This window comes from Bactrocera neohumeralis, chromosome 5 (genome assembly GCF_024586455.1).
Source record: "Bactrocera neohumeralis isolate Rockhampton chromosome 5, APGP_CSIRO_Bneo_wtdbg2-racon-allhic-juicebox.fasta_v2, whole genome shotgun sequence".
NCBI lineage: Eukaryota > Metazoa > Arthropoda > Insecta > Diptera > Tephritidae > Bactrocera > Bactrocera neohumeralis.
The window spans coordinates 24,061,937-24,088,958 of NC_065922.1; the positions used below are offsets into that span (position 1 = coordinate 24,061,937).

General features: G+C 37.7%; 4 protein-coding genes across 6 annotated transcripts in view; 1 reads left to right on the forward strand and 3 right to left on the reverse strand.

Annotated features, from left to right (window-relative positions):
* LOC126760737 (ras guanine nucleotide exchange factor P) overlaps positions 1 to 18,152 on the reverse strand; it is a 48,372-nt gene extending 30,220 nt beyond the window's left edge. Inside the window, exon 1 of the mRNA XM_050476603.1 lies at positions 18,064 to 18,152. Within this exon, the coding sequence (XP_050332560.1) occupies positions 18,064 to 18,145 (82 nt within the window). The 5' untranslated portion in view covers positions 18,146 to 18,152. The remainder of the gene's footprint in view (positions 1 to 18,063) is intronic.
* Positions 1 to 26,656, forward strand: part of LOC126760736 (synaptic vesicle glycoprotein 2B) — a 64,422-nt gene extending 37,766 nt beyond the window's left edge. Inside the window, exons 1-6 of one of the 3 annotated variants that reach the window (XM_050476600.1) lie at positions 20,857 to 21,121; positions 21,179 to 21,272; positions 23,698 to 24,210; positions 24,287 to 24,710; positions 25,618 to 25,844; positions 25,923 to 26,656. In XM_050476600.1, the coding sequence (XP_050332557.1) occupies positions 21,248 to 21,272; positions 23,698 to 24,210; positions 24,287 to 24,710; positions 25,618 to 25,844; positions 25,923 to 26,281 (1,548 nt within the window). In that variant the 5' untranslated portion in view covers positions 20,857 to 21,121; positions 21,179 to 21,247 and the 3' untranslated portion in view covers positions 26,282 to 26,656. Of the gene's footprint in view, positions 1 to 20,856; positions 21,273 to 23,697; positions 24,211 to 24,286; positions 24,711 to 25,617; positions 25,845 to 25,922 lie in introns of those variants that run through there. The other 2 variants (XM_050476599.1, XM_050476597.1) reach the window with 2 other exon arrangements.
* Positions 11,621 to 12,468, reverse strand: LOC126760738 (uncharacterized). Its single transcript, XM_050476604.1, has one exon. The coding sequence runs from the start codon at positions 12,201 to 12,203 to the stop codon at positions 11,811 to 11,813; it is 393 nt and encodes a 130-aa protein (XP_050332561.1). The 5' UTR covers positions 12,204 to 12,468; the 3' UTR covers positions 11,621 to 11,810.
* Positions 18,064 to 18,642, reverse strand: LOC126760739 (uncharacterized). The gene has a single exon (XM_050476605.1). The coding sequence runs from the start codon at positions 18,402 to 18,404 to the stop codon at positions 18,159 to 18,161; it is 246 nt and encodes an 81-aa protein (XP_050332562.1). The 5' UTR covers positions 18,405 to 18,642; the 3' UTR covers positions 18,064 to 18,158.
* Positions 26,657 to 27,022: the final 366 nt, after the last annotated feature.

Sequence of the window (27,022 nt, forward strand, 5' to 3'; positions counted from 1 at the left end):
TCGTGTATGTGAAAGTTCACCTTATATACATACACACGCATACACAAACACTCGCATACATGTGTGCAGGTGGCAAGCCCACTTTGAGGCCGTCAGGGGTTAACACATGCCATGCACCAGCACTTACTCACAACCCATTTGCAAGCAACTACCACTTAGTACTTAAACATATAAGTGCAGCACATACATATATCCACATACATATATATGTATATGCATGCATATGCGCGCTGATGCAGTGGTGTGTAAGGCTGAAGTGTTGTTGCATAAAGGTGGCTAAAATTGGTAGAGGAAGCGCTTAAGCGTTGAAGGTGGTGCCAAGTTCTCGGGGATGGCGAGGCTGTTGAGGAAATTTCTGTTAACGGTGGGCTGTTGCAGCGAATACTGGTAATCGTTGTTGTTGTTATTATAAAAGAAGCACACACAGCTTGTTTGTGTAACATGCGCCGTCCATATGGTGGTGTTAGTGTGGACTTTCGCTTAAATCGAATTTATGGCAGGGGTTAATAAACTGCAACTGGGTCACTAGGACGGCATGCAATTTCGTACAACAACAACAACAGAAACAACTACAACAACAAAAACTAAAAACAACAACAAATGCTACAGTGTAAGAATGACAACGACAACAAATACAACAACAACAACAACCGAAACAACTACAACAACTGAAACTTAATGCAACAACAACAAATGCACCAAAACAAATACTACAGTATAACAATGACAAATACAATAGTAACAACAACAACAACCACAACAACAACAACAACGACAACAACAACGACAAAACAGCAAATACAACAACAATTGCAGAAAAACAAATACTACAGCGTAACAAATACAATAACAACAACAACATCAAAGTGCAACGATTGCATGCTCGGGCCGCAGGCAACGGTGTAGTAGCTGGCAAAGTGGACTCACACAAGCAGGCAAGCAAACAAGCGAGCAAATAAGCTAGTCAGCGCATGGATATAGTCAAGGCGGACGGACAGCGTTGACTATAATTCTTCATCTCCTTATATAAGTACATATACATGCCGTTATGTACTTTTGGATCCACTAAGCCAACATTTAGTTAAGACTCAACGGGCGATAGCAGCAGTATTTAGCATGTCGGCCTGTTATTTTGGGGCCTGCCATTCTGTGTATATGTGTGCGTGTGTGTGGCATATTGAACATTGCATGTCTTGCCACCGAAATAGCATTGAAATGTGACCAACTGACAGCGCGGCCATGCACGTACTTTCGCTCACTCACGCGCTGACTTGCTCGTCTACGCTCTCACTAACTCACATACACACACAAACACAAACTCATTTTGATTTTGTTTTTGCTCTTACGCCAGGCCAGTAGCGCGACGGTCTGTCCGACAGTCGATTATAACCTCAATCACAGCAGATTTAGCTGTGCGCCTGCGAAAATGTGCGGGCATGAGACAACAGCGCCTGAAAGTATGCTATGCGCTGTAAAGAAACACGCAATGCAACCAGGTAGGCGCGCGTGTGTGTCTCGGTGTTGGCGCAGTTGAAGGTGTTGAACGTTGAGAAATTTGTTTGGTGCAAATTAACTTTGAGCTCTTCATTTTGGCCTCGAAAACCGGTGGAAAACCAGAGGTGAGCGTCGTTATCAAGCCGTAGGTAATGTAAATTGGTTTTATGCGCAATAACAAAAACAAGAAAAACATGAACAGCGTGTGACGCTATGAGCGGCTTTCACAAACATGCAAAATGGCCAACGACATTTAAGAGGGTGTAAGCGCGCTTTAAAGGTGAACCGAAGCGCAACTGAGACACGTAGCAAAGTAGGGATTGTCTGTGTGTGTGTGTGTATACAAATTTTCGCTGCATTTTTGAGTGAAAATATATATGTAAACACTTGAATGTGCTTTTATACAGAAATATAAATATATATCGTACATATGCGCATAAATTCGTAGCAGCTTATAAGTATGTGATATGCAAATTTTTCGGATAACTATCGAATAAACTCAGAAAAATTTGTGGGTGAAAATATAAGTAATCGAGTATATATATATGTATAAATGTATGCTCTGGCTTCGTGAATTTTTAACCAAAAAGTATACCATATCATTTGGTTGGCTAAAATATGAGAAGCAAAAGTGAACCCACTCAACTTTCTTTTACGAGGGTGGTCCGATATTTGCTTCACCGCCAGGTGGCGCCGCTATCCATAAAGCTTTGATGTTATGTAGTAAATTCTTGTAGTAGACTATTGTCAAAATTTGAACTTAATTGGACTTGTTGGTCTGCTTTTACCGCTTTCGGAAGCTAGCGTGTCCGTGGATTTTATAAAAATGGAAAACAGAGCAATATTCGTCGGTGGTTCGACTCTTGTTCTTGGAAGGGAAACTACGTGGTGAAATCAAAAAGCATTTGAATGCAATTATTTTGGCTTTTTCTTCAAAACGCAAGTTTTAGGAATATAAATGTGGACGCATGATGGTTTTTCATAAGCCACATACAAGTGCCCACGGAGCTTTCACGGAGAATAAGGTAACACAAGTTCAAACTCGTTTAGTCAGACCATTGATAATCGTACATAATCGTGGTGGAGATAATAGGTATCTTAATTGACTATGTGCGATAATATATTCTCCATGCAATAATGGCTACGAGTAAGCTGCGATGGGTCTGGGACCTTGGACAACAAGTTCAACTGAAGCCCAAACCGCAGCAGAGTTTGACACCGCTAAAACGCAATATGAAGAAGTTCCTGCGTCTGTTCGTTACCGTCGGCCAAACTACCTTATCAGAGGAACACCAAAGAACTGTCAAAATAGAGGATTGCACTCGTTCAACCTGCTAGAAAAAAACGAAGACTGTTCTATTATTGGAAAAAGTGAGGGTCGACGAAACATAGATCCACTGGTTTACACCAGTGCCCAGCAAATAGTTAAAATAGTGGACTGTACCTGGCCAGCTTGCTCCAGAGTAGCGGAATCCGGTTTTATTTGTCGAAAAGGTGTGTCGGCATTTTTTGGGACCTCCAAGGAACAGGATTTGTTCGGAAAGTAATAGAACTGATTTTCTTCCGCCGCGACTGTACTTTGGAGCGTGCGCGCACCGACTGGATTCGGTAGAGGGCGTTTCTAGCTAACGAACGAGCGGCTGGTCAGTTGTCTCCGAGCACCTGGAGAGTCAGGACAGACATTTTCGCAAGCCCAAAATGCAGCGTTCGTTAGAGCAATTAAATTCTGTGTGAAACTCGGTAAATCAGCAACATAGACGTTTGATATGTTCTTACCTAGATGTTGAGAGAAGTGGTGTGTTTCCATGGCCTTTTTGGAGGGCCGATTTCGTGCTGGGAGACCTGCGATTTCGACAAACACCGACCGTGACTCGTGTGCGTAAAGTTTTGAACTCAGACCATCGACTAAGTATACATTTATTGCCCAGATGTTAAATTAATCAAAATGAACATGTGCAACATGTGTGAAAATGACCCCCAATTAAAAAAAAATTCAGAAGTGGGCCCCCCAGACTTTTTTGTTTCCTTGCCTGAAAAGGCTGATGAAAAGCAAGCATTTTGAGACGACAGAGGGGATTCAAGCAGCATGCACCTCGGCTCTCAAGGCTATTATGGAGAATGCCTTCCGTGACGCCTTAAATGCTTGGAAATCGCGCTGGCAGCGCAGCATCGACGCAGAAGGAGCCTATTTTGAAAGTTTTTAAAGAATTGTAACGATTGGTTTAATCAATTTTTTTAAATCGACTCAGTCCTATTACTTTCCAGACAAACTCTGTATGATCTAAATCTGAAAGAAGGCAAAAGGCTCCAAAACCTTTGCTATGACGAATTATTGACAAAAAAAAAAATTCGAAAAAATTTGCTTTCGTTGGTCATCCTCTAAATTTGACCTCGTGTAATTTCTTTTCGCTTCCCAACATAGTGAAAGGGCAGAGTTATGAGCCAAATGAGGTGGTTACCATCGACTGAGGAAACATTTCGGTTGGCTTTGCGAGCTCAGTTTCTAACGGAGCACACTCATATAAAGACAATTTTTGTAAAGCCGACGACAAAAGCCAAAAATTGATTTTAGAAGACTCCAAGCACCAATAAAATTAGTTTTTATATAAAAAACTAAATATTTTTGTCGTAAAAATTTAGTAACAGTTTTAGCTTTCATCATAAATATTATTAAAGTTAAAACATCAACTTCCGATTTTAGTATTTGCTTGGATTTTTTTTCTTAAATAAATTAAATTTTCTTCTAAAATCGCTTCTTTGTTAAAGATCTCTCGCAAACTCATTGTATGCTCCAATAACTATAAGAAATTACATCTAAGATATCTTTTTGATCTCGTTAAATTGTCAAATATGTTTTATAAAGTCAAGCTGACTTACAATGACCCACACACTTCATACCCTTCAAATTTTTACAACCACACCTACATTTGCAAATCCGTTTATTCGGTTGCCGGCTCGCTCCGCGTGCATTGCAATGCTTGCACTTTAAGATTTATTGAGCTGCACCGTTTAAATGATAAATGACTTTTTGCTGTAGTTGAAGTTTCCGAAAGTATGTGGGTTAGCACACGATTTTGCTTCACCCCTTCGCCACTAATAAGTTTTATATGCTCATGTTGCATGCTTATTTTTTCCTTTTGCCACCAATAAAATGTTCAACTGCCGGTGATAAGTTTATTGCACTCGCTGCTACAAGCCCGCACACAAACACACACACACACATATACTCGTGCATGCTGGTGGTAGTCGGTTTTCGATAGTCGCTGTCGATTTTTGACTTCGATGGTGCATTCAATGGCGATTTTGTTTTTGCATTTTCGTTTGACAATCGCTAGGGCGTGTCCTTTGACTCTTTAAGCTCAGGAATGTGGAACAAATTTTTTGATTTATAACTAGATATACTGCCATGGCAACGAGCGGTTGGTGTGTGGTGTTGTAGTCGCGCTTGGTGCGGTGGACTAGTGGGTTGTAGGGGAATTAATAAGCCAATAAATGCATTGAATTAGTTGGAAAACTATTTGAATTGCTTGCTTCTGAGGTTCAGAGTTGGAAAATTTAATTTGAGTTTTAATTATCTGGAATTCAACCAGAAGGTCGAAGATCCTATAAAATATAAATAAATATCAAATATCAGCAAGACGAGCTGATATCGGATCATTATAGCATCTCGCACCATACAATTTGACATCCAGAGCACAACCCTGGGGAGGATCTATCGAGCGTATTGGTTAAAGCCCACCTTCAATAAACTGATTGAGCCGTATCAGTGTGGCTTCAGGTCTGAAAAATCAACAACTGACCAGATATTCATCATGAGCCAAATCTTGGAAAAGACCCTTGAAAAGAGGATCGACACACACCACCTCTTCGCCAATTCCAAATCTGTTATTTACAACACGAAAAGGAGCTGTTTTTATGTCGCGATGTCTGAATTTGGTATGCCCGCAAAACAAATGCGGCTGTGTAAACTGACGTTGAGCAATACCAAAAGCACCATGAGAATCGGGAAGAACCTCTCCGAGGCGTTCGATACCAAAAGAAGGTTTCAGACAAGGCGACTCCCAATCGTGAGACTTCTTTAATCTACTTTTGGAGAAAATAATTCGAGCTGCAGATCTGGTTAGAGATGGTACAAACTTCTACAACTGTTGGCGTAAGCCGATGATACTGATATCATTGGACATATCAATCGCGCCGTAAGTTGTCAAACAAACAGTCGTTGCAGAGATATACAACGACATTGGCATAGTTCAGCGAATTAAGAGACAGCCGCTACGCTGGCGAGGTCATGCCGTCTGTATGGATGAAAACACTCCAGCTCTGAAAGTTTTCGGCGCAAGATTCGCCGGGGGAAGCAGAGGAAATGGAAGATCTCCACTTCGTTGGAAAGACCAGATGGAGTAGGAACTGAATACACTTGGACTTTTCAAAAATGACTGGCGCGCTGTTGTAAACTCGGCTATAACCACGTAAGCGGTGTCTACGTCAATAAAGTAGAAGAAGAAGTTTCACAAAATTTTACAAAATTTTTGTAACGACAGCGCTTCAAACTCCAAAGATTGATCAGATCGGGGCGTTGTGCATATAGCTGTCATTCAATACTGATCGATAAATATCAAAATCAAGGTAAAGATCCTTACCCTTTTTTTATGGCACAAATAAGCTTTTTCGAAAGATACTGCTGTGCGCCTAAATGTAGGCAACGTTTCAGTTTATTGATTTGTTTGTCAAGGACCCTAAAAATTTAAGAAAAATTAAATGGACTGATGTTTTTATACTTTTCTCTACTACCTTTTGTTTTTATAAATTTTGAAGCATTTGCATGCTACTTTTGTTTTTCTTACATTGCATAAATTAATGCCTACATTTAGGGTTTACTGAGACCTATGGATTTAGAGAAATTTTAAATTAGATATAAGAGAAAGAATAGCATCTTAAATTATGCTGGACTTATGAAGCTCATTTTTTCATTAGTTAAATCTTATTTAATTATTATATTTTATACCTTGGTGATAAAAATTGTTGCCTACATTTAGGGTGTTCTTCAAAGGTAGAAACAAGAGAGAAAGAAAAAGGGGATAGATGTGAATTTATACAGTTAATTGCGCTGTATATTTTTAGATTTCTATGCAATATTAAATAATTGTTGGTTTTTAATAAGACAGTAAACAATAACTCTCGGAAGTGTCAACCGAAAGTATTGAAATTTGTATCAGATCTTAATATTTCATTTAAACTCTATCAGAAAAGAAATCTTACAGTGAACTGCTACATTTTAGCACTTAAAATAAAAATAATAATCAACCCAGCCAAATAAGTTAAAAAATTTATTACTCCACTAACAAAATATACCCCCCTAACGCCTAAATGTATGCTAAATGAAAATTGTTCGCAGAAATAATTTCACATAGTATAATTGAATTAGTTTTCTTTGTTAAATATTTTAGCCCAGAAATTTGTTTAATGTTGACTAACTAAGTGCGCTACCGGCGCCATCGATTGCCAATATTTTAGACACAAAGAAAAGAGCTCAAGAGAGTTATACACACACAACCGCATGCTCTCGCACCACAACCAGGCACACACACAGCCATACACGGTCATAAGAGCACAAGGGTGTATTTAATCCATATCGATTTAGCTTTGCAAGGTTTCCTCGTGAATGAACGAAGCGTGCGCTGGAAAAGTGTGTTAGCAGGTTATGCGCGAGGCAAATCAAATCAAACCACCGCCGAGCAGTGGGTAAAGCATGACTCGGTTGGCTGATAAGCTTGATAGTTAAGGTAGCGCGAATCATATATGGAAATTTTAAAGCAGCAGCACGTTTCAATGGAACCCCGCAAACTTGATTTGGCGCTACGGCTTTGCATGGTGATATAACGGCACATGGCTGAGATTTGTTGGCAGCTGCTAAATAACTGTGCTTGCCTATAATCCGCTGTGTGTGGTGTGGGTGGGATGAAAATGGGCGGTAATTAGAACTGATTTAAATAGGAATTTGAAGGTGCTTGCGACTAATTGATTTAAGTTGTGTTCACATTGCATTGTATTAAAAAAGGCATGGACAATGTTAAAATAAAAATCTTAAAATAATATAAAGTATGTTAGTGGAATAATTTAATGTTTCTACCAAATTTTCTCTTTGATATTAAGAGATATACATATATGTATATGTACATCTCCTCTTCGAAAAATATAAATATAATAAATATCTAAATATTATATTATATAAGTTTCTAGTATTTTTAGAAAATTATAATAATTTATAATTCAAATTAAAGGGTTTTCTTTTTTCTTCAATATCACGTTTTTTTTAGACGTATGGTTTTCATGAAACAATATTTTTTTCGAAGTTAGGTCTTTTTGATAGCTGTTATTTGATTTATACTCAGTTTGGCTTGCCTTTTCATAATGAACAGACTTGCTCTGTCACACGTTAGGTGAATGGACCATAGACCAGATGGCCACCGATCCTAATTTTTACTAACATTTTTTTTTCAGCGATTAAGCTCGCTTTTAGTTTAGTGGGCACGTTAATTCATTTGACATCCTGACATGGCGTTACATTCTCAAAAAGTCACTGTAATTGCTCATTGGGGCATAATGGGTTGAATTTTTTTTTTTTTATTGAAACTGAAATGAATTTTTGTTGACTCATGCCCAGCTCTTGACCGATGCTACGGCAGCTACTATGCCGGTCTCTTTCGACCAATTCAGCGATTTTATCGCAATTTTCGACGACAGGCCTTCCGGAGCGTGGCGCATCTTCGACCACCTCTACACCAGAAAGAAAACGTTGAAACCATCGTTGTGCGGTGGAGATGGAAACTGTATCGGGTACATAAACTGCACAAATTTTGTTGGCGGCTTGAGATGCATTTTTGCCTTTAAGTATGCCGTATTTTCTCTTTATTTTGCTCCATGTTTGCGATGCTATAATTCACGAAAGACTTAAAAAAAAGATTATCAATCAAACACGTTTTAGCGCGTGAAATGAGCTTTCCAAAAAGGTATAGCATGACCCGATGCGACGAATAAAACTAGAACTACGCGCTTTCACCGCCAACTAGCGAAAATACCGCAAGACTTTTTTGACAACCTATAAAAATGAAGCCGGCTATAATATTACACCCTATAGAGTAATGATTAATTACTTTTACGTGCTTGAAATGCAGGATATTGTTGTGGCGCGTTATTGTTGACTGCGGTCCCAATTGCAAAAAGTGCTCCAAAATTAGGCCTATCGGCTGAAATTTATTCCAACCGTCCGGAGTGATCAGTTGCCGGAAATCGCTTTTAAAACATACTGGAAAACCCTTATCTTTATTATTCCGTTTTGAAAATCGCATGTCTGACAAAAACATCATTTTTCTAAGAATACATAGAATAAAAACTGTAAATATGTTAGAACATACAACTTTGATAGTGATCTCGGAATAATCACAGAAGCAAATTCAACAAATTCTCTTTCGAGAAAAACGCATTCAAACAAAGTGATTATCTACATTAAGGGGTTACATGGGTTTACGGTTTTATTATTATTATTAAATTCTAAAACATCTCTAGAATAATGTCCTAAATTTTCAAGTTGATCCGAGTGATAGTTTCGGAGATATAGCCTTGAAAACTTGTGCGCTCGATGTTAGCTAAGCTAAGGGTGCCGTCTTTAAACGTGTTTTTCTCGAAACTGTGGTTTTGAAGTCGGTTGGCAAAATTTTTCGAGAACTACTCAGCCAGTCTTCATGCAATTTCGCACAGTTCTTTGAGGTACCATTCTTAAAAGCTTGAACGAATGGTTTTTTTCTATTACAACTATTTGAAAAAAAATGTCGTGAAATTTTAATTTTTTTGTAAAAATGTCTGCCAAAAAATCAATTTCCAAGTGTTTTCCTTTGTCCAGGTTAAGTTAAGGTTTCAACGAAAATACGTATTTTTTCACTTTAGATGCTCCTGTAAGGAGTTATCCTGCCAACGCGGGCACAACTTTTTTCCGAGTGTTCACCGGAAACGGCTCCCAAGGTCCGAGCTTAAAATGTTTTTTATAAAAATTTCAGAACTTGTCTGTTTGTAACAATAAAAAATTCCAATAAAATATTTAATTTTTTATATGAAAAAAAAATGTTGAAAAAATACTGTTTTTGACCCGAGGAAACCAATGTAACCCCTTAACTACTAGCGGCAATATTTCTTTAAAATTTTAGTATGTAATTTTTAAGGGTATAAACTATAGACAAGAGCAAGAATAAATATTTTGATTTTTTTGACAATTCACTTTAACTATGTATGCTGTTTTTAAATATTACGTAAGTTTTTAATATTATTGGAAGAATCACTTCAAAAAATATTTTCCTTTATAAAAAAGTAAAGAGATTACTATATCAAATTGAAGACCTTAAAGGAATATATTTAAGAATATAACCCTTAAGTAGGGGGTTGCGTAGCTAAAAATGTAAAATTCAAATATTGTCTAAGTTAGAATCTACTGTGTTCAGAAAATAAGGCATGGTGTGGTGCGCTATGAATTCCTTTCGCCGGGATAATTGTCAACAGAGAATATTATTTGGGCATCATGCGCCATTTGCGGCAAGCTAGTCGCCTGAAACACCAGAATTATGATGGAACAAATCTTGGTTCCTTCATCACCATAAGTATAATGCGCCATGTCATACTACATTGGTTCATCGCGATTTTTTTTGCCGAAAACTCAACACATATCGTTCCGCAACCACAATATTTGCTTGATTTGATTCCGCGCGACTTCAACCTCAGAAGACCAACACGGCGACGCCGTTTTGATATGATTAAAGAGATATAAGCCGCATCGAAAAATGTCTTCAAGGCTATAATATTCCAAATACTTCAAGGCAAAAATGCGCTTTATCGGATGGATACTTATTTGAAGAGCACGAAATTGATTTAGAAGCATAAATAAGAGTTTACATGTTATAAGTAAATCACCATACTCTTTCATCACAGAAGTGTACATAATATTTAACAACCAAAAATATCATACTTTATTGCAAATCATTATTCCTCACTTAGATTATTCTTAGACACCGCTTACGCGGTTATAGCCGAACTTACAACAGATTAGTTAATTTTAAAGCAAGATATGTGTTTACAGGCTATTATATCAGTATTAAAATAAAACTAACTATTAATGTTTAGTAACCAATCTATTAAGATGAACAAGTTTTAAAAACCTCATGCATATTCGCTTCAGACCTAATAATCTGTCGAAATAGTTTTGATTCCGAAATCAAATTTCGCTGATTTTTAAAGTGGTCGTATTTTGGGGAAAACCAAAAAGCCATGAGTCGCGTTTGTTGGCAAGATAGTGACAATTTGGACCAGCATTTGCAGAAATTATAAAAATTATTGAGCAAGCCTTTTTTTAATAATAAGAAAATTCGATGGAAATCGAAATCAACTGATATTTAGTGGTAAAAATGCTCTGAAAATTTGTAAAAAAAAGATTTTGACAGTTACTGAGAAGTGTTATGATGACACTGGAAATAAAGCTATGCAGCTTCTGCAACAAAAAGCTTCTCCTGGAAGCTTTATGGTAAAAAAAACATTGACTGGGTATCCAATAGCTAAGAAAAATGCAGCTATTTTGCTGCGATCAATAAAGACAGCCGGTTGATGGATTTGGCATATAACAGAGAGACCATATAAATTATAAAAGGTCAAATTTTACAAAAAATATTTTAAATAAAAATTCGTTCGATTTTCTTTTTTCAAAATAATTTTTTGTTTAAATGCTGACATAAAAGATACTGACATAAAATAAGAAGCGCCTAGTATTTATTAAGAAATATGTGTATAGAAATGATCATCCAAATGGAGGTGTTTTTTTTTTCATTAGCCGCGGCCAACATTCCAAAGAGATAATCTTCAAAAAACAAATGACAAAGAATGTTCTTTCGAATGATAATTAACATTCCGCATTAACTTTGAAGTTTATGTGTTTTTTCTTTAAAAAAAAGTAGGGAACCTCGAAATGATTCACATTTTATTGGTAAATATCGTTCTATAGATTTTAAAACTGAAATTTTTGTAACCACACTTTGGAACTGTTAAATTTTCTTTTTTCTGTTTACTACATGCTATCTTTCTGACTCACCATATTTTAAGTCCAACGGTGTATGGTCAACTTTTATACAGGATAAACTTTAAATATTTTCCACTTGTTGAAGCAGTTACAGTTTTTAGAATATATTTCTAATAAACTACATTGAATATATTGGTTTTTTTAATCACACACACTCACACACCGATGACTTGCTAACACTTTATTTTCGATAATTCTAAATTTAGCCATATCCTGGTGGTTTCTTCATTATCATACTCTTATGCAACGGTGGCATACGTGAGTCCCAAAAGAAGAAATGATAAATGGATAGAACAAAACCCAAACTGCACAGACCACATAAGTAGATCAACACCATTACATAGCGTATGCAACGCTCCGAAAAAGTCGGTTTATGCGCCAATATCTCGTCAACATCGTGCAAACGATACGACGGCAAATGACCGGTGGATATCCTGACGGTGGTTGGGCGTGAGCCTCTTGATTCTGATGGCGGGCTAATTGCAGCCGATTCAGCGGCGGACTCCGCGGTCGCTGTGTCCTCAACGCCGTCGTCATTATTATTATTTACACTCGATTCAATTATATTGACAATTTTCGCTAGATTTTCCGCCATTTTTCGCGCGACGTCAACGAGCAATCTGCGCTGTGGTTGCTCTGATCGGCGCAATTTAAATGTGATTCGAAATTTAAATCAAATCAAAATCACTTTTATATATGTATATGTATGTCAGTCACATAGCTGTAAATTAATTGATGAGCGCGAATAGGTGAAAATGCGGCGGCACACGTTTGTGGTAGAACTGTCAAAAAGTTAATGGCAATATAGAGCCACATGACAGGAAACACTGAGAAATTAACACAGAGTCACCAGATACCAGGCCAACACGAGCAGGCTGAGCCGGTGTTGTACCGCTACATATGCGAGTACGTAGTAGGAGGGCTCTGACTGCTTGGGATTTAGTGAAACGAAAAATAGGATTAAACCGTGTGTATTGCTTTGTCAACCTTTTGGTTTTGTTTTTGCCTTTTTGATGGCGCTGCATTTCGCTTTAATGGCGTTAATTAATCCGTCGCCCAAGAGTAGTGACTGCGCGAGTAAGTGAGCGCCATGCAGGCGATGACAGGCAGTCATAGTGGAGAGGGTGTGTCGTGTGGTCAGTGAGTGTGAAGTGAGTTTTTTGCGAAAAATTTTGAAGGAAAATGTCAGAGCTGTATGACATTGTGGAGAGTGAGTATGAACTAGCAAAAAGAATATTTAAGAATAATATAAACATCAAATCGAATACAGGGTGTAAGCGAAGATCGCTAGTTCAGTGTGGAAGATGGTTAGTTGCTCTTGTCACTTCATGAACTGAATTCATGTCCTGATGATCATGTCATACCCCGAGTTATTAAACAAATCTGAATCGATATAGGGTTGCCAACTATTTAGTTTTATTTATTCGAGAACTAATTAATTTGATTTATTAAACTAAAGAAGTGAAAATATTTTTTCTATTTACTCCAAATCCCAAAAATACCTTATAAAAAAGAGTTACATTGGAGATCAGCTTTGGCTGAACAGTCTCTTTATTCTTTTTAGAAAACAAAAACGATCATTTATCTATAGAAGATTTCACATTTGAAGTTATTATCTCTTATTTATTGTCTTTAGTAAATAAAAGAAAATCCAATGTAAATAAAAGTTTGGATCCGCATGTTTAAGTGCACATCCAACAATATCACATAACTTAATCTGAGTATTCGCGTACTAAAGTGATCAAGTGTGGTACAAATAGAAATGGTGCACCACTATGCTGAAAAACATTGTAAAAACATTGAAGTAGCAGACAGTATGTGAAATAATTGTTTGTATTTAGATGCTATCCATCAATCGATCCAATTTCTGGCCTCTTTGTAAGAACAAAAGTGCTGTACGCCCAGGTCATGTAATGGAATAAGTAAAATCAAAAGAAAAGGTAGAAATATTATCTTGTAGTGTCTTTTCGAGTATTGCGGTCATTTTTTCTTCAACGCTCGACTCAAACGTATTTTTTTGCGTCTCATAGGACTCTTGTAAAAGTTTCGCAAGTGATTGCAAGAGTTCAAAGTACCCTACGGCGAGCCAAGCAAACTTTACTCGGGTCCCAGACGCTCCATGACTTCCACGTCATATTCGCCATTTTTGAACTTACAAAATCATTTTCCACACGTTTTTTTACTAAAACAACGATCACCATAAGTTTATCATTTGACGTCCCTGAGCTGCATTTTTCTCAAATGAAACGCAAAAAGTAAAACTTCTCGCAAATGACCCTTACTTGGCACCAAACAAAACACAGTAATTATAAACAAATGAGATTTGGTAGAGTTGTTGACTGTTATCTCAGCTGGCCGATTTACAAAGCTGGCGTCACCTATGGGAAAGCGGCGGTTTTCTATTTGTACGCCTGATATAAAAAGGAATTCTAATTAAATTTATTCTCTTCAAAACTTTTTTATATCTGATAACTTTTATCGAACTTTTTAGCTTCTAGAAAAATTCTCTCATATGTTTAAATTTTATTTTTGTGTTCTTTGAGTTCTTTACTTTCACTTTTCTTAACCCGCATGATTTGTACACATTTCGTATTTGTAACGAAAGTTGAATTGATGACGCTACAGGGCGTATGAGTAACAAAAATAATATAATGATCTTATAGTCATATTGTTAAAGAATTAAATTTCAAGTGGCCTAACACTTAAGTAAAGAAATAACTTAGCAAGGTAAGAAAAAGAGTAATTTGTCTTCCAAAAAAACAACCTCAATTTAAAATACATACCTTGCTCTAGGCTTGTAGCATTTTGTTATCATCGTTAGAGTATCTACATTGAACCACAAAGGACTAGTAGTCCACGTGCGATCTTTGATCAGAAATCTAACCTACCTACATTGAACCACACTGAAACCACTCTTATATAGCGAAGAAATATTGAAAATGCGTTCCTCAATAATATTTAAAACTGCACTCTGTAACATTTTTATGCTCTTGCAACATGTTGCCACAAAATATACAAGATGCGTTCTAAAGTAAACACGGCTTTTTGAATCTAGCGCCATCTATATGTCGACTGGTGCGTTAGAATCTGCTATCTTTATCGATTGTTCAATGAGAATTTCATGACATTTCATTGATTGGAAGTGAAGTTATTGCGTTTTAAGTGTCAGTATGTTTGTGTTATCGGTGCGAAAATGAGCTACGAACAAAGAGCCAACATTAAATTATACCCTGAACAGGGTAATTAAGTTTGTCACGAGTTTGTAACACCCAAAGGAACCGCCGGATTCCTATAAAGTATATATATAAAATGATCATCATGTTGAACTGAGTCGACTCAGCCATTTCCGTTTGTCTGTCTGTCCGTCGGAACGTGTCTGTCCATCTGTCCGTCCGTCTGTCTGTATATATGCGTTTGGAATTTTGCAAATGTCATTTTCTCTGCAAGAAGCTGCTCATTTGTCGGAACTGCCGATATTGGACCACTATAGCATATAGCTGCTATACAAACCGAACGATCGGAATCAAGGGCTTGTATGGAAAACTTTCGCGTTTGACGTGGTATCTTCACGACATTTGACCTGAAATACTGCTTAAGGTAATAACATAATCTCCGAAAAAATTGTTCAGATTGGATTACTATAGCATATAGCTTCCATACAAACTGTACACATAGTTACTAAAAGAAATGCACCTCTGAAGGGTATATTAGCTTCGGTGCAGCCGAAGTTAACGGTTTTTCTGGTTTTTTTTTAAAATTGGTAAAACTTTTACCGAAACGTTTCAATTGATGAAACAAGTTTATGGCGATGATTGCTTATCCCGTAGCAGAGTGCACGAGTGGTTTCAACGTTTTCAAAGTGGTCGTGAGGACATAAATGACGATCAACATGTGGGCCAATCAAAATCCGTCATCACCGGAAATTCCATCGAAACTGTGCGCGAATTCATAAAAAATCAGCCGAAATCACATTGAAATACATGGAGATGCAATTGAACATCTCCAAACAATCGATTTATCGCATTTTGACCGCACATTTGGGCTTACGAAAGGTGTGTGCACGGTTTGTTCCACACAAATTGACTGACGAGCAAAAATTGCTCTCATCGATCGACGCTTGTGACCGTTTATTTGACCAAAAATCACATTTTAACTATTAACCACTCTCCGTATTCACATGATATATCACCGTGCGACTTCTTTCTTTTCGGAAAAATGCATTTGCCCATGAAAGGAAAGCATTATGCAGACGTAGAGGCCATTCAAAAGGCTTGCACCGGCATACTGGCGGCCATACCGACGAACGAGCTAAAACACTCGTTCGACATGCTTTTGGACCATGCAAAAAGCTGTATTGAAGCAGAAGGAGACTCTTTTGAATAAAATAAATTGATTTTGCCGAAAAACCATTTGTTCTTTTTTTTATTTAAAGTCCTGTTTATTTTGGAACGCACCTTGTAGTAGTTTTGTTCACCTAACAGTGGTTTGTATTACCTAAACCTCAAGTGAGATATAGGGTTTTAGATGTAGTATATATATAAATTATCAAATGATGAGAAGATGAGACGAGTTGAAAGCCGAGGGCCTGTCCATCTGTTCATGCGATAATTTGATTTTACTTTAGTATTTATTTTTATTAAGATATCTTAATCAACCAAAGTGGGGATCAGTTCGTAGATGGGCACATTTGGATAATTGCCATTTCCACAAAACGACATAAATCGAAAGCCTATAAAATGCCATAACTAAGCCATACATTAGGATATAGAACTATAATTCGGAACAGAGGATCGCAATAGAATAGAGCAGCTATGGGTTGAAATTTTTAAAAATTGGATCACACAGTCTAATTGCAGGAGAAGGCTTAATAGGAGCCGGAGTTAAAAATTCGGCCTGCAACCACGCCTACATCTCTTATAACACAGTTCTAAATTCCATCTGATGCTTTAACTTTCCAGTATACAAATCAGGAAGCAATTAATATAATATAACGAGTTGAAACTTTGCAAAAATCATGCTTCTGAAGGATATCGAACCAAAAATGTTGAATATTCTAGATATCGAATATGTACCTGTGAAGGGTATACCAAAAATGTTGAATATTCTAGATATCGAATATGTATCCGTAGTAGACTTTTTACCGAAAATATTGGTCAATATGTTAGATATATGATTGATTCTGATTTTAGTATGTCTTTATGTTAAAAATGGGTTGAATGCCTTAGCATCCAATTACCTAATACAAAGATTTTCCAACTTCTGCTTGACTTTATAACTCATAACTACTGTGATCAAATTGAAAGGTGAATTTTGTCCATCTTATCTCCTTCAAAGTTATCCCCTTCCACTGCAATACACTTATGCCAACGTATTTTCCAAACATCATAGCACTTGGAAAAATCCTCCGTCGTGATGGCCATCAGAGTCTTCTACGATTCAGCTTTTATATCTCAATTGAGTCAAAACGGTGCCCTCGGAGTGGTCATGTGAATTTACTGAATAGCCAGAAGTTACACGAAGGAAAATCAGGCGTATGCGTTGGTTGCGGCGCGATATTAGTTGAAAATGTGGCGAAACGATCACGAATAACCAATGCAGTATGAGATGGTGCAATATCCCACTTTTTTGTTCAATAAATTCAGACATAGTAAGAATCGAAAAATTCACTTTTAGAGCCTCACAAAACAATGCGTATCTCAAATACTACTAAATGTTTTGACATGAGATTAGATATCACACTACTAGATATCACTAACAGTACTACCAACTTACAGAAAAAAATGTACCGATTTGAAAAACACGCGAAGTATAAATTAAAAATTCACCTTTCAATTTGATCACAGTAATATGTCAATATGTGGGTTATTTTTATTAAATAGATTGACCTTTATTTTTTAATGGTGCATCTCTAAGCCTAAAATGGATAAAAACAGGTGCAAACCTGCCCAAGCACCCGTTATGTATTATCATGATTTTCAAACATCCGGTTGACTTTACTCCGTTACTTCACCGGCTACGGTCCTTGTAAGTTTCAAGAGTATAAAATATTCGGTTACACCCAAGTTCTTCCTTACTTGTTTTTAATTTCAGATTAGATTCTTGTTATTAACTTGCATATTTCAGGTTGAAAGAAAATTTTAAAGAAAAACACTTTTTCATAGAACACATAAACAATAAGAACTTTTGTAGTTTTCAGCGCAGGTATAAGGATAGTCGATTTTTAAGAGGAGTGGTTTATAAATAAATATTTTGAAAATTAAAATTATTGTGATATGCAAAACTTCACTTTTATTTTGAATGAGTTTTTAATGAGCAACAATTTATGCTGAAGCGCAGTATTATGTGAAGTATTTCGCAATAGAAAATTAATTGGCCAAATACTCTACAATTTTGTATACAGAATTTCCTTACATATTCTTAAATTACAAAAAAAAAAACAGAGTTGCCATACTCACCAAGGTCGTCTACTGGGATATCACACTTAACATTAGAAACTCTCCATTCGTAATTCGTATCAATCATACACTCCCCCCACATCTACGAGCACTCCTTAGCCCACATGATGCGCATGTTTGTACTCCGGCAGCGGTGGCATACGCGAATCCCAAATAAACAAATAGTACATGGCTAATGTCATGCCCAAGCCACTTATGCCCGCCATGTATATAAACAAGGAGATTAGTCGGAAGGTTTTCGTTTCGAAGAAACTGTCAGATTTCGGCACACTGATTTCTTCATCTTTATTTGCGCCGTTGGCAGCGGCGGCAGCGGCAGCACCAGCAGGTGCGAGTGACATCGTCTTCGTAATTAATTACAATCGAATTAGAGAAAGTAAGCACAGTAAGTAAGAGAAGCAGCAGCAGAGGACAAAAAGCGCAGAAGACTTTCTGTAAAACTTTCCTATGCGTTAAGACTTCGTATGTTGTGTTGTTTTTGCGTTTTGTCTGGCTTTCGGTATGACCGTCTTCTAACCACTCGCGTCGACGGCAATTCTAAGTCTCAAGTGTAACTAAAATGACTCGCAAGAAAATTTGTTGCACGAGGCTTTTCTTTCGTCCCAATGTCTGCCACTTTGGCTAGTTGTGGAGTAAATATGGGCGTACGTGTTGGTATGTGCGTGTGTCTGTATGTATGTTTTTGCGGTTTGGTCTACTAATTGTTTATTGCCATTACTTAGTAGGCGTAAGTATTGGCGCGATTTCGGTCTCTTCAAGTTGGCATTTCGCAATCTGCACTTGCTCTTATGTCTGTATGTCTGCAAATGTGTAGTTATGCCACTTCGGTATGTATGTGTGCGTGTGTTAGGTATGTTACAACGGTTTCGCATATTTCACTTATGCATTTCGCTTCTTATTCTTTTGCACACTTCGCTTGTTTCGAGGCGCTAATTAGTTGCAGGCGTTCTCACATACATATATATGTACTTAAATGCCCTGTAGGAACATTTTGCGGAAAAGTAAATTTCTTTTGAGTTTCTGTAAAAACATATTACTCTACACAAGGAGGGCCCAGAAAACGAGCTGTTTCGACGAGGTCGGACCATAAAGAGAGGGGAGTCAGATGTGTAGTGTTAGCAGAGCATGCAAAGAGGCAGTTAGTGTCATGCGGGGACTTCTTGTACGCTATTCTCATAACAGCCGGTTCAACGTTACCGGAATTGAACCGGATTTTGTCCGGCCTGTACTTTATAGATCTAACCTCGTTTGGATCAGTAAGTTTTAAATTAAGATTTTCATCACTGAAGTAAGACCTTGCAGCAGGGATGCTCCGTATCCTCCTGGCTCGTGCTGGTATTGAGTCCAACCCGGCCCGGAGGAATCTTTCTGCTGTGTCTGCGCCAAAAGGCTTTATCCAAACTCCACCTCGGTTAGGTGTAATACATGCAATGGAAAATTTTAAGACCTGCTCAGCCCTGATACACAAGAAGTAGTTCACAAGTCACGTGGCCCCATGCCGCCAACGCACTACTGCGATCTTTGCCTCGACGGCTGTGCAATCTGCACCAAACTCGCGCACTGAGCCGCCAACAGAGTGGCCAACAAAGGCCCTCTACGGTCCGTAGGAGCTCAAACAAGCAGCACGATTCCCATTCTGATCAGTCCCCTCCAACCGAACATTACATCTCGTCTAATTTGAGATTAAGTGGTGTTTTGCCATTCAGATAGTTATTTATTTACTACAACTACGATTTTCTCCTTTCTAAAATTATTTATTTATTGCATGTGTTTCCCGAGAGAGCTGAACCACCTGATCAAATATGACCCGGACTAATAGCCTCCTTTTTAGTATGCTTATAAGCCTCGGATGGAATGGTCTTTAGGGGTTTCCGTTACCATACATTTTGTCGGGCTTAGCTTTTTAAGCACCATTCGTTAGATTTTCGAACAGTTTCTGTGTCACATTCATAAACCCATGTCTCGTCATGGTTATGATATTTCTGATAAATGATGATTTTGATAAGGTCCTTGTCTGCCTTGTTAAGCTACTTTTTTGCGACCTCTTCTCGACCTCGTATTACACTCCATACCAAAAAATTAACCAAAGTTTGTTGAACCGATCCATAAGAGATGTTGAGATCCTCCATTATCTCGCTGATGCTCTCAGGATGCACGGTTTCATGAACTTTTTCGATGTTACCGTTATTAGTAGAGGTGGAAGGATGAATCGCAAGAAACCTCACATGAATTTTGAAAAATATTGAACCAATCCATTAAAAGAATTTGCGTTACGGTTAGCGTGCACAGTTTAAAGATACCGGTCCATGTCAAATTTGATCAGAAGGTATAATGTGTTCATCTACTGTAATGTCACATATGTATATAATAACAATAATGAGTGAGAACACTGGCAGGCGTACTATAACTCAACAACAAAATCTCTGTGAACTGAAGATGTCCTAAGTATTCTACTGAAAAATACTAAGAAAGTTTATTTATTACTTACTGCCAAAGAAGGTAGAGATAACAAAAACTATTGATTTAAATGAGAAATCGCTTATATAGTAGATTATTCACTCTTAACATTCGTTACTATTCAATTAGACCTGTTTACCTTAAAAAATAGGAGGAACTTAGGAACTGGTCTATTTATATACGCTGCCACTCAACATTTTCCTACAGGTCTCTTCTAAACATATGTCAGCATGGTACAACATTGTGGTATTTTCTCGTGTTCCTTTGGTTCTACAAGCAAATAATAGAAATTCGTACAAATTTATTTTCGTATAATATATTTAGTTTGCGCCCAGCTGTCGCTTAATTTTCATTTTATTACCATCGTGTGCGGTGAATTGAATGGCACCGACAAAAGATTCATAAGAAAACATAAGTGCAAAATCATACTTAGAAGGTTTCTCTTTTAATTTATGGCGAAAAATATTAGCGGCCGACATTACATGTAACTAATGGCTCGTATAATTTAATGTCGCCTTTGTTTTTATTAGCAACTAATGAGATTTCCGAATAATATTATTGGTCTTGGCAAATGAGTGTTAACTTAGAAGCGGCGCTACAAGTTTATATAATAATTAAATAAAATTTGCGGTGTGTCTAATATTTTCTGTCTAAAAAGTGAGGTTATACGACTTCGAGTTGATGTAACGGCGCTTGCTTCTTCGCAAGTGGTTCTAAATGGTTCTAAATGGAAAGTATCGGTTTAATAAGCTGTAAGTAAATTTATTTTGAATTTTTGTATATTTTTCATGTTAAAGAAAGGAATCAGTGTGACGAAAACCTGTACAACAACAAGACGATCGATAAAGCTTTAAAAGTTAAAGAAAATATTAAATAGCCATGCTCACTTTCCGAAAGAAATTAGAACATGCCTGACCACCCTGTGACCCCTGAACCCATTTTGGATGCTTCGTAACGGCCTCTTCAGATTCCCGAGGACCTGTTTAACCAAAATTTGGTAATATCAATTTACTATTCAAATATTTTTATATAACCTAGTAACTATATTGGCCGGTTCAAGATGTTACAAACAACCGTTATTGGAATGGAACTATTTAACTATCTGCAACATGTTGCGGTGGTATCAAAGCTCAACTAATGAGACAAGGTTTTCTTAGCCGAATATTTGAATAAGGATTAAATAAATTCAGGCTTACACTTTGGTTGCAGTTTCGGTAGAACTCCTTTCTAGCCGGCTATATAAAAGCTAGAAGGGAGTTAGTATAATACTATAACAAGATCCCCTAATGATACTTTATCCAAATTTTGCAAACGTCGGATTTTCTCTTCAAGAAAATATATTTGTCGGAACTGCTGACATCGGACCACTATAACAAATATTATAAACGAGTTGACAAGTTCTTGTATGGAAAACTTTCACATTTGACAATGTATCTTCACGAAAATCCTCTTCGGTTACGTCGACCCGATTGTCGAGGTAACAGGATATATTGTACACATCGCAAAATAATTTCTAGTCTAACCTCGCCCAGAAATTCTAAGAACAACAAAGAATAATCTATGCAGTACTCAGCCCAAAGTTAAAAACAAAAAATAACGGGTGATCCAAGTAGAGGAACTTTTATTCAATAGTCTTTTTAGATAAATCACGAGTGAGTAGTGACAAGTGGTCATGTTATTTTTGTTCAGTATTGTTTGGTATTTCATCATGGAAAGACTTACGCTTGAACAAAGTTTACAAATCATTTAACTTTATACGAAAATTCACGTTCCTTAAAGAATGTGTAAGCCAAGCGTGCAAGGCTCAACTTATGGTCAACATAATGGGCCTACTGAGCAACACAATCACCCTTATTGAGACCTGACATTCTTAATTGGATACTATTCGACCGAATAGACCACGTCCAGCACGCAGTGGAGAAAATATAGCAGCCGTAGCTGAGAGTGTACACGAAGACCATGGTGAGTCGCTTTGGCGACGTACGCAGCAACTCGGACTGACGTGTGGAACGACTTGGCACATTTTACGTCGAGATCGTAAATTGAAAGCGTACAAAATACAGCTTGTGCAGGAACTGAAGCCGTTCGACCTTCCCAAGCGACAAAGCTTAGCTCTATGAACTCTTGAAAAGTTCCAAGAAGATCTGATGCTGTTTCGTTCAATGGGTATGTAAATAAGCAAAAAAAAAAAAAAAAACACAGTCAAGAGTCGCCATTTCATCCAGAAAAAACAACGGTTTGCTGTGATTTGTGAGCCGGTGGAATCATTGGTCCATATTCCTTCAAAAATGATGCCGGTAAGAACGAATCGTCAATGGCGACCGTTATCGCACCATGATAACCGACTATTTGAGGTCTGAAATTGAAGATCGTGATCTTGGCGACATTTGGTTCAACAAGACGGCACGACTTCCCACACATCGCATCAACCAATGGATTTATTGAAAGAACACTTCGGTGAATAAACAATTTCACGTTCTGGGCAAGTCGAATGGTCAACATTGGAAAGAGATAATCTTCAAAAAAAAAAAAAAAATTGCCAAAGAATGTTCTTTCGAATGATAATAAACATTCTCGATTGAATTTGAAGTTTCTGTGTTTTTTCTTTAAAAAGGTAGATAACCTCGAAATGGATCACCCTTTTTAACCGCAAAAAGCGGACATATTGCAAACTTCGCATCGAAGAGTTTTCACGTTAAGCTACAAAGGTAGCACACTAATACTTTCTTTACTCGTCTTACCTTCAGAAGTGCTCTTATGTATACGACTGGACCTTTTGCACCGGTTTGCCGTCTATAGATATAGGAAACTTCAAATGTATGTCAGGCATAGTTGAGTCGAAGAAAAGTAAATAGTATAGCGATAAAAACATGCCTAGACCACTTATACCGCCGAGATATAGAAACAAAGAAAACCAACGAAATATTTTCGTTTCGTAGAAACTCGTAGCTGATGTATTCTCCTCCGACTCATCCTGATCGCTTGCGGTTGCGCTTGCAGACCCGTTATTCATTACCACAACAAAGTTCACGTACTAATGTGCCAGGGAAAAAGCTGACAACAGTTTTTAACTCGAAACCTTTTAGTTTTCATAAGCAAAATTTTAGCATAAATTAAACAGTAAACAAGACATCTGGATTGACAAATACCCTTTGATTATTTTTATGCGCATTGCAGGCAAAGAAAAACATGACAAATCACAAGTGGCTTCACACACCTTCGAGGAAGCGCTCACGTTGACAGGTGTCGGCCGCTTCCATTATGCATTGACGCTAATTTGTGGCATTTGCTTCATGGCAGTGATGGCCGAAACGATGGGTGTCAGCATGGTAATGCCTATGATAAAATGCGATCTGGCGGCGACACAAGCCGAGCAGGGCCTACTCGCATCGGCAGGTTACTTTGGCGTTGTGATGAGTTCGCATATAATGGGTTTTCTGGCCGACACATGCGGTCGTGTGCGTACGCTGCGCTACTCGTTGGTCTTGGCCACCGCAGCGACAATCATCTCGGCCTTCTCCGTCAACACTTGGATGTTGATCGCATTCCGTTTCCTCAATGGCTTCTTCATTTCGGGCTGTCAGGCGTGTGTCTTCAGCTTATGCGGCGAGTATCATAGCAATAGAACGCGTGTACGCTATGTGACGCTCATGTCGATCTTTCTGCCGTTTGCGCTGATGTTTATGCCAGGTAAGAGTGGAGTGTGCGAAATTGAGTTATAATTTGTGTGCAAAAATTTAAATTCTTTTTTTTTATTCTTTTGTAGGCATGGCTATTCTTATTCTGCCAATGAAACTGGATTTCGTCATATTGGGCCTGAAATTCGCTTCGTGGCGTGTCTTCTTTCTCTTCAACACAGTGTTGTCTATTGGGGGCTTGATAGGTCTTGCCACATTAACCGAAACCCCGAAGTACTTGTTGGTGCATGGGCAACACGATGCTTCTCTGGATATACTGCGTCGAATTTATGCTAAAAATACCGGCGATAAAGCAGATAATTTCCCGGTGAAGAGTATTGTTCTGCAGACGGGTGGCGCTGATCTGTCCAATGTGCATGGCGTTAAGGATGCGCTGAAAATTATCTGGAATCAGACAATACCGCTATTTTATAAAGAGCGCATTTTGCACACATTTAATATATGCTTTTCACTCTTTTCGATTTACGGCATTTCTCAGGGGTTATTCATGTGGTGAGTAATATTTATGTATGTATGAAGGTTCGGAGTTTTCCATAATGCTTTTCAAATTTTCAAAACTAAGCAGAAATTGTTGTTGTATTCTTGTTGTTGTTGTTCATGGAAATTAAACAGAATTTTCATATGGGATTGAAGTCAGAGACCGACACATATTCTATAAATATTTTTTCGATTTTTGTTGCGATTCCGACAATAGAGCCTACGAAGCACTATCGAATAAAATTTTGAGACCGTATAAATCAGAGCTATGCTCTGTTAACCTCAGGTTAGGGTTATGTTAGGTTAGATGGCTGATCTCTAAGCATAGTGGGGTTTGAACTTAGTCTGTTATATACAGTCCTTTGTGAAGCCAGACGAAAAACTCATGCAGTTGGTTATCAGCTACCGGCTAAACGCTCTGAACCCAACACAATTCGGCTTAAGTGTTTTATTTCGATTTCCCCTATTTGTCGTTGAGTATGAGATCCAAGATGTTTGGGCCTTGATCTGGAAAAAGCGGGTCATTAGAGGAGAAAGTGCTGAGTTCAATCTTTCTACATGAAGTCCGATCGGACAGTGTCCAGTTAAAACACCTATAATCATTGAAAGGTGAATCTTGCTGAGAGTGAAGTGTTCTCCTTTTACGATTTACCTTGAGCCAGAAGGAGCTTGCGACTGATATAAGTTGACCAACGTTTGCTGAGCTGGTCTGAGATCCAACAGTTTAATAGTGAACCAGTAAAAGCCAGCGAAGCTCATGTCCTTTTTTATTCCACAGTTATTGAGACCAAGATCTAGGATAGTGTCTTAGAGTTTTCTGCTCTGGTCTGGTATATTGACAGTATAATTATGGAAGAAAACACATACTATGATATAGTATTCGGTTTAATTAAAAATTATGCTTTTCTCATTGATTATTTAGGTTCCCTACAGTACTCAATGACCTCATCGCCAAAAATGGTCAGGATCTCAAGGTATGCGATGTCATTGGTAGTATGGATGTGACAACACCGGCGGCGAGCAATGATTGCAGCAACGCCTTGGACACGTTCATGTTCGAAGTGCTGATAATGATCGGTGCCGCTTTTACTGTGGTTTTCTTAATATTTTCCTACACCATCGATATAGTTGGCAAGGTTAATTTGTTGGGTGAGTGTTGTCAATTGTACATACAACTATGTTTTATGAAATATATTTAATTTCTTCATTTATTTTCTATTTAACTAGTGATTTGGCTCACGGTGTCCGTCGTTTGTGCGGCTGTAATACATTGGATTTCGGACTTTGCCGCCACTGTGATCGTTTTAACACTACTCATGAGTGTTGGAAATTGTGGTGGCATCATTGCCACTATTTCCATTGAGTTCTATCCGACAGAGATCAACGCTATGGGCATGTGCTTTGCCATGATGATTGGGCGTCTGGGTTCCGTGGCCGGTGGCAATATCATTGGCATGTTCCTATTTAATTATTGCGACATTTTATTTTGGGTGATTGTGGCATACGTTGTGGTACTAGTCGCTTTGGCCACCGTATTGCCGGAGCGGAAACGTGAGCGCGCGGTGAAGAATGATTTAGAAAAATGAAGTAGTCAGATTATATTCCATAGATAATGTATCTGTGGTTTAACTACTTCCATTTGCGCTTAAGTATTAATAAAATAGTTGCGTTCCTCATCATATTTTGAGCAAAAGAATCACTTAAAACCAAAAGTTAATCGAAAGACTCATCGAATTGTACAAATACTGTTAATTTTAGCTGAAATATATTTCTACCAGATATGTACATAAATGCATGTGGGATTATATAAATATGAATTGCTTTCATTCAGTAAAACTCGACCTTAGGACAGACATGCTAATGGTTATGCGAGTTTTATTACTAGTATTAGATTTTAGAGTTAATAAATTTGTAATTTTTGTTTTCAATTACATACAAATAAAAATTTAGTTTTAAAAATATTTGAAGTATTTTGATTAAAAATCTATGAAAGGGTGAGTCAAATTTATTAAAGTACTGTGATGTAAGTTTAAATAATTTAAGCGATTAAGAGCAATTGAGCAAATAAGGAACTAAATGCATAAATCTTTGAACAATGACAAGCTGGCCTACATTGTACAAATAAGATGAAAAAAAGGGTGCGGCCACTAGCAGAAGGTTTCGAGACCGGAGCATAGTCTAGTAGAACTTCCAGAGGTGATCTAGTAACTACTCATGAGAGATGCCCAGAGCATGATTCCCCAATCGATGACGATGGAGTGGACGTTCCGGCAAAACTAATACGGCTGTGTAGTTTTTTCTGATGTTGAGCGACACCAAAAGCTCCG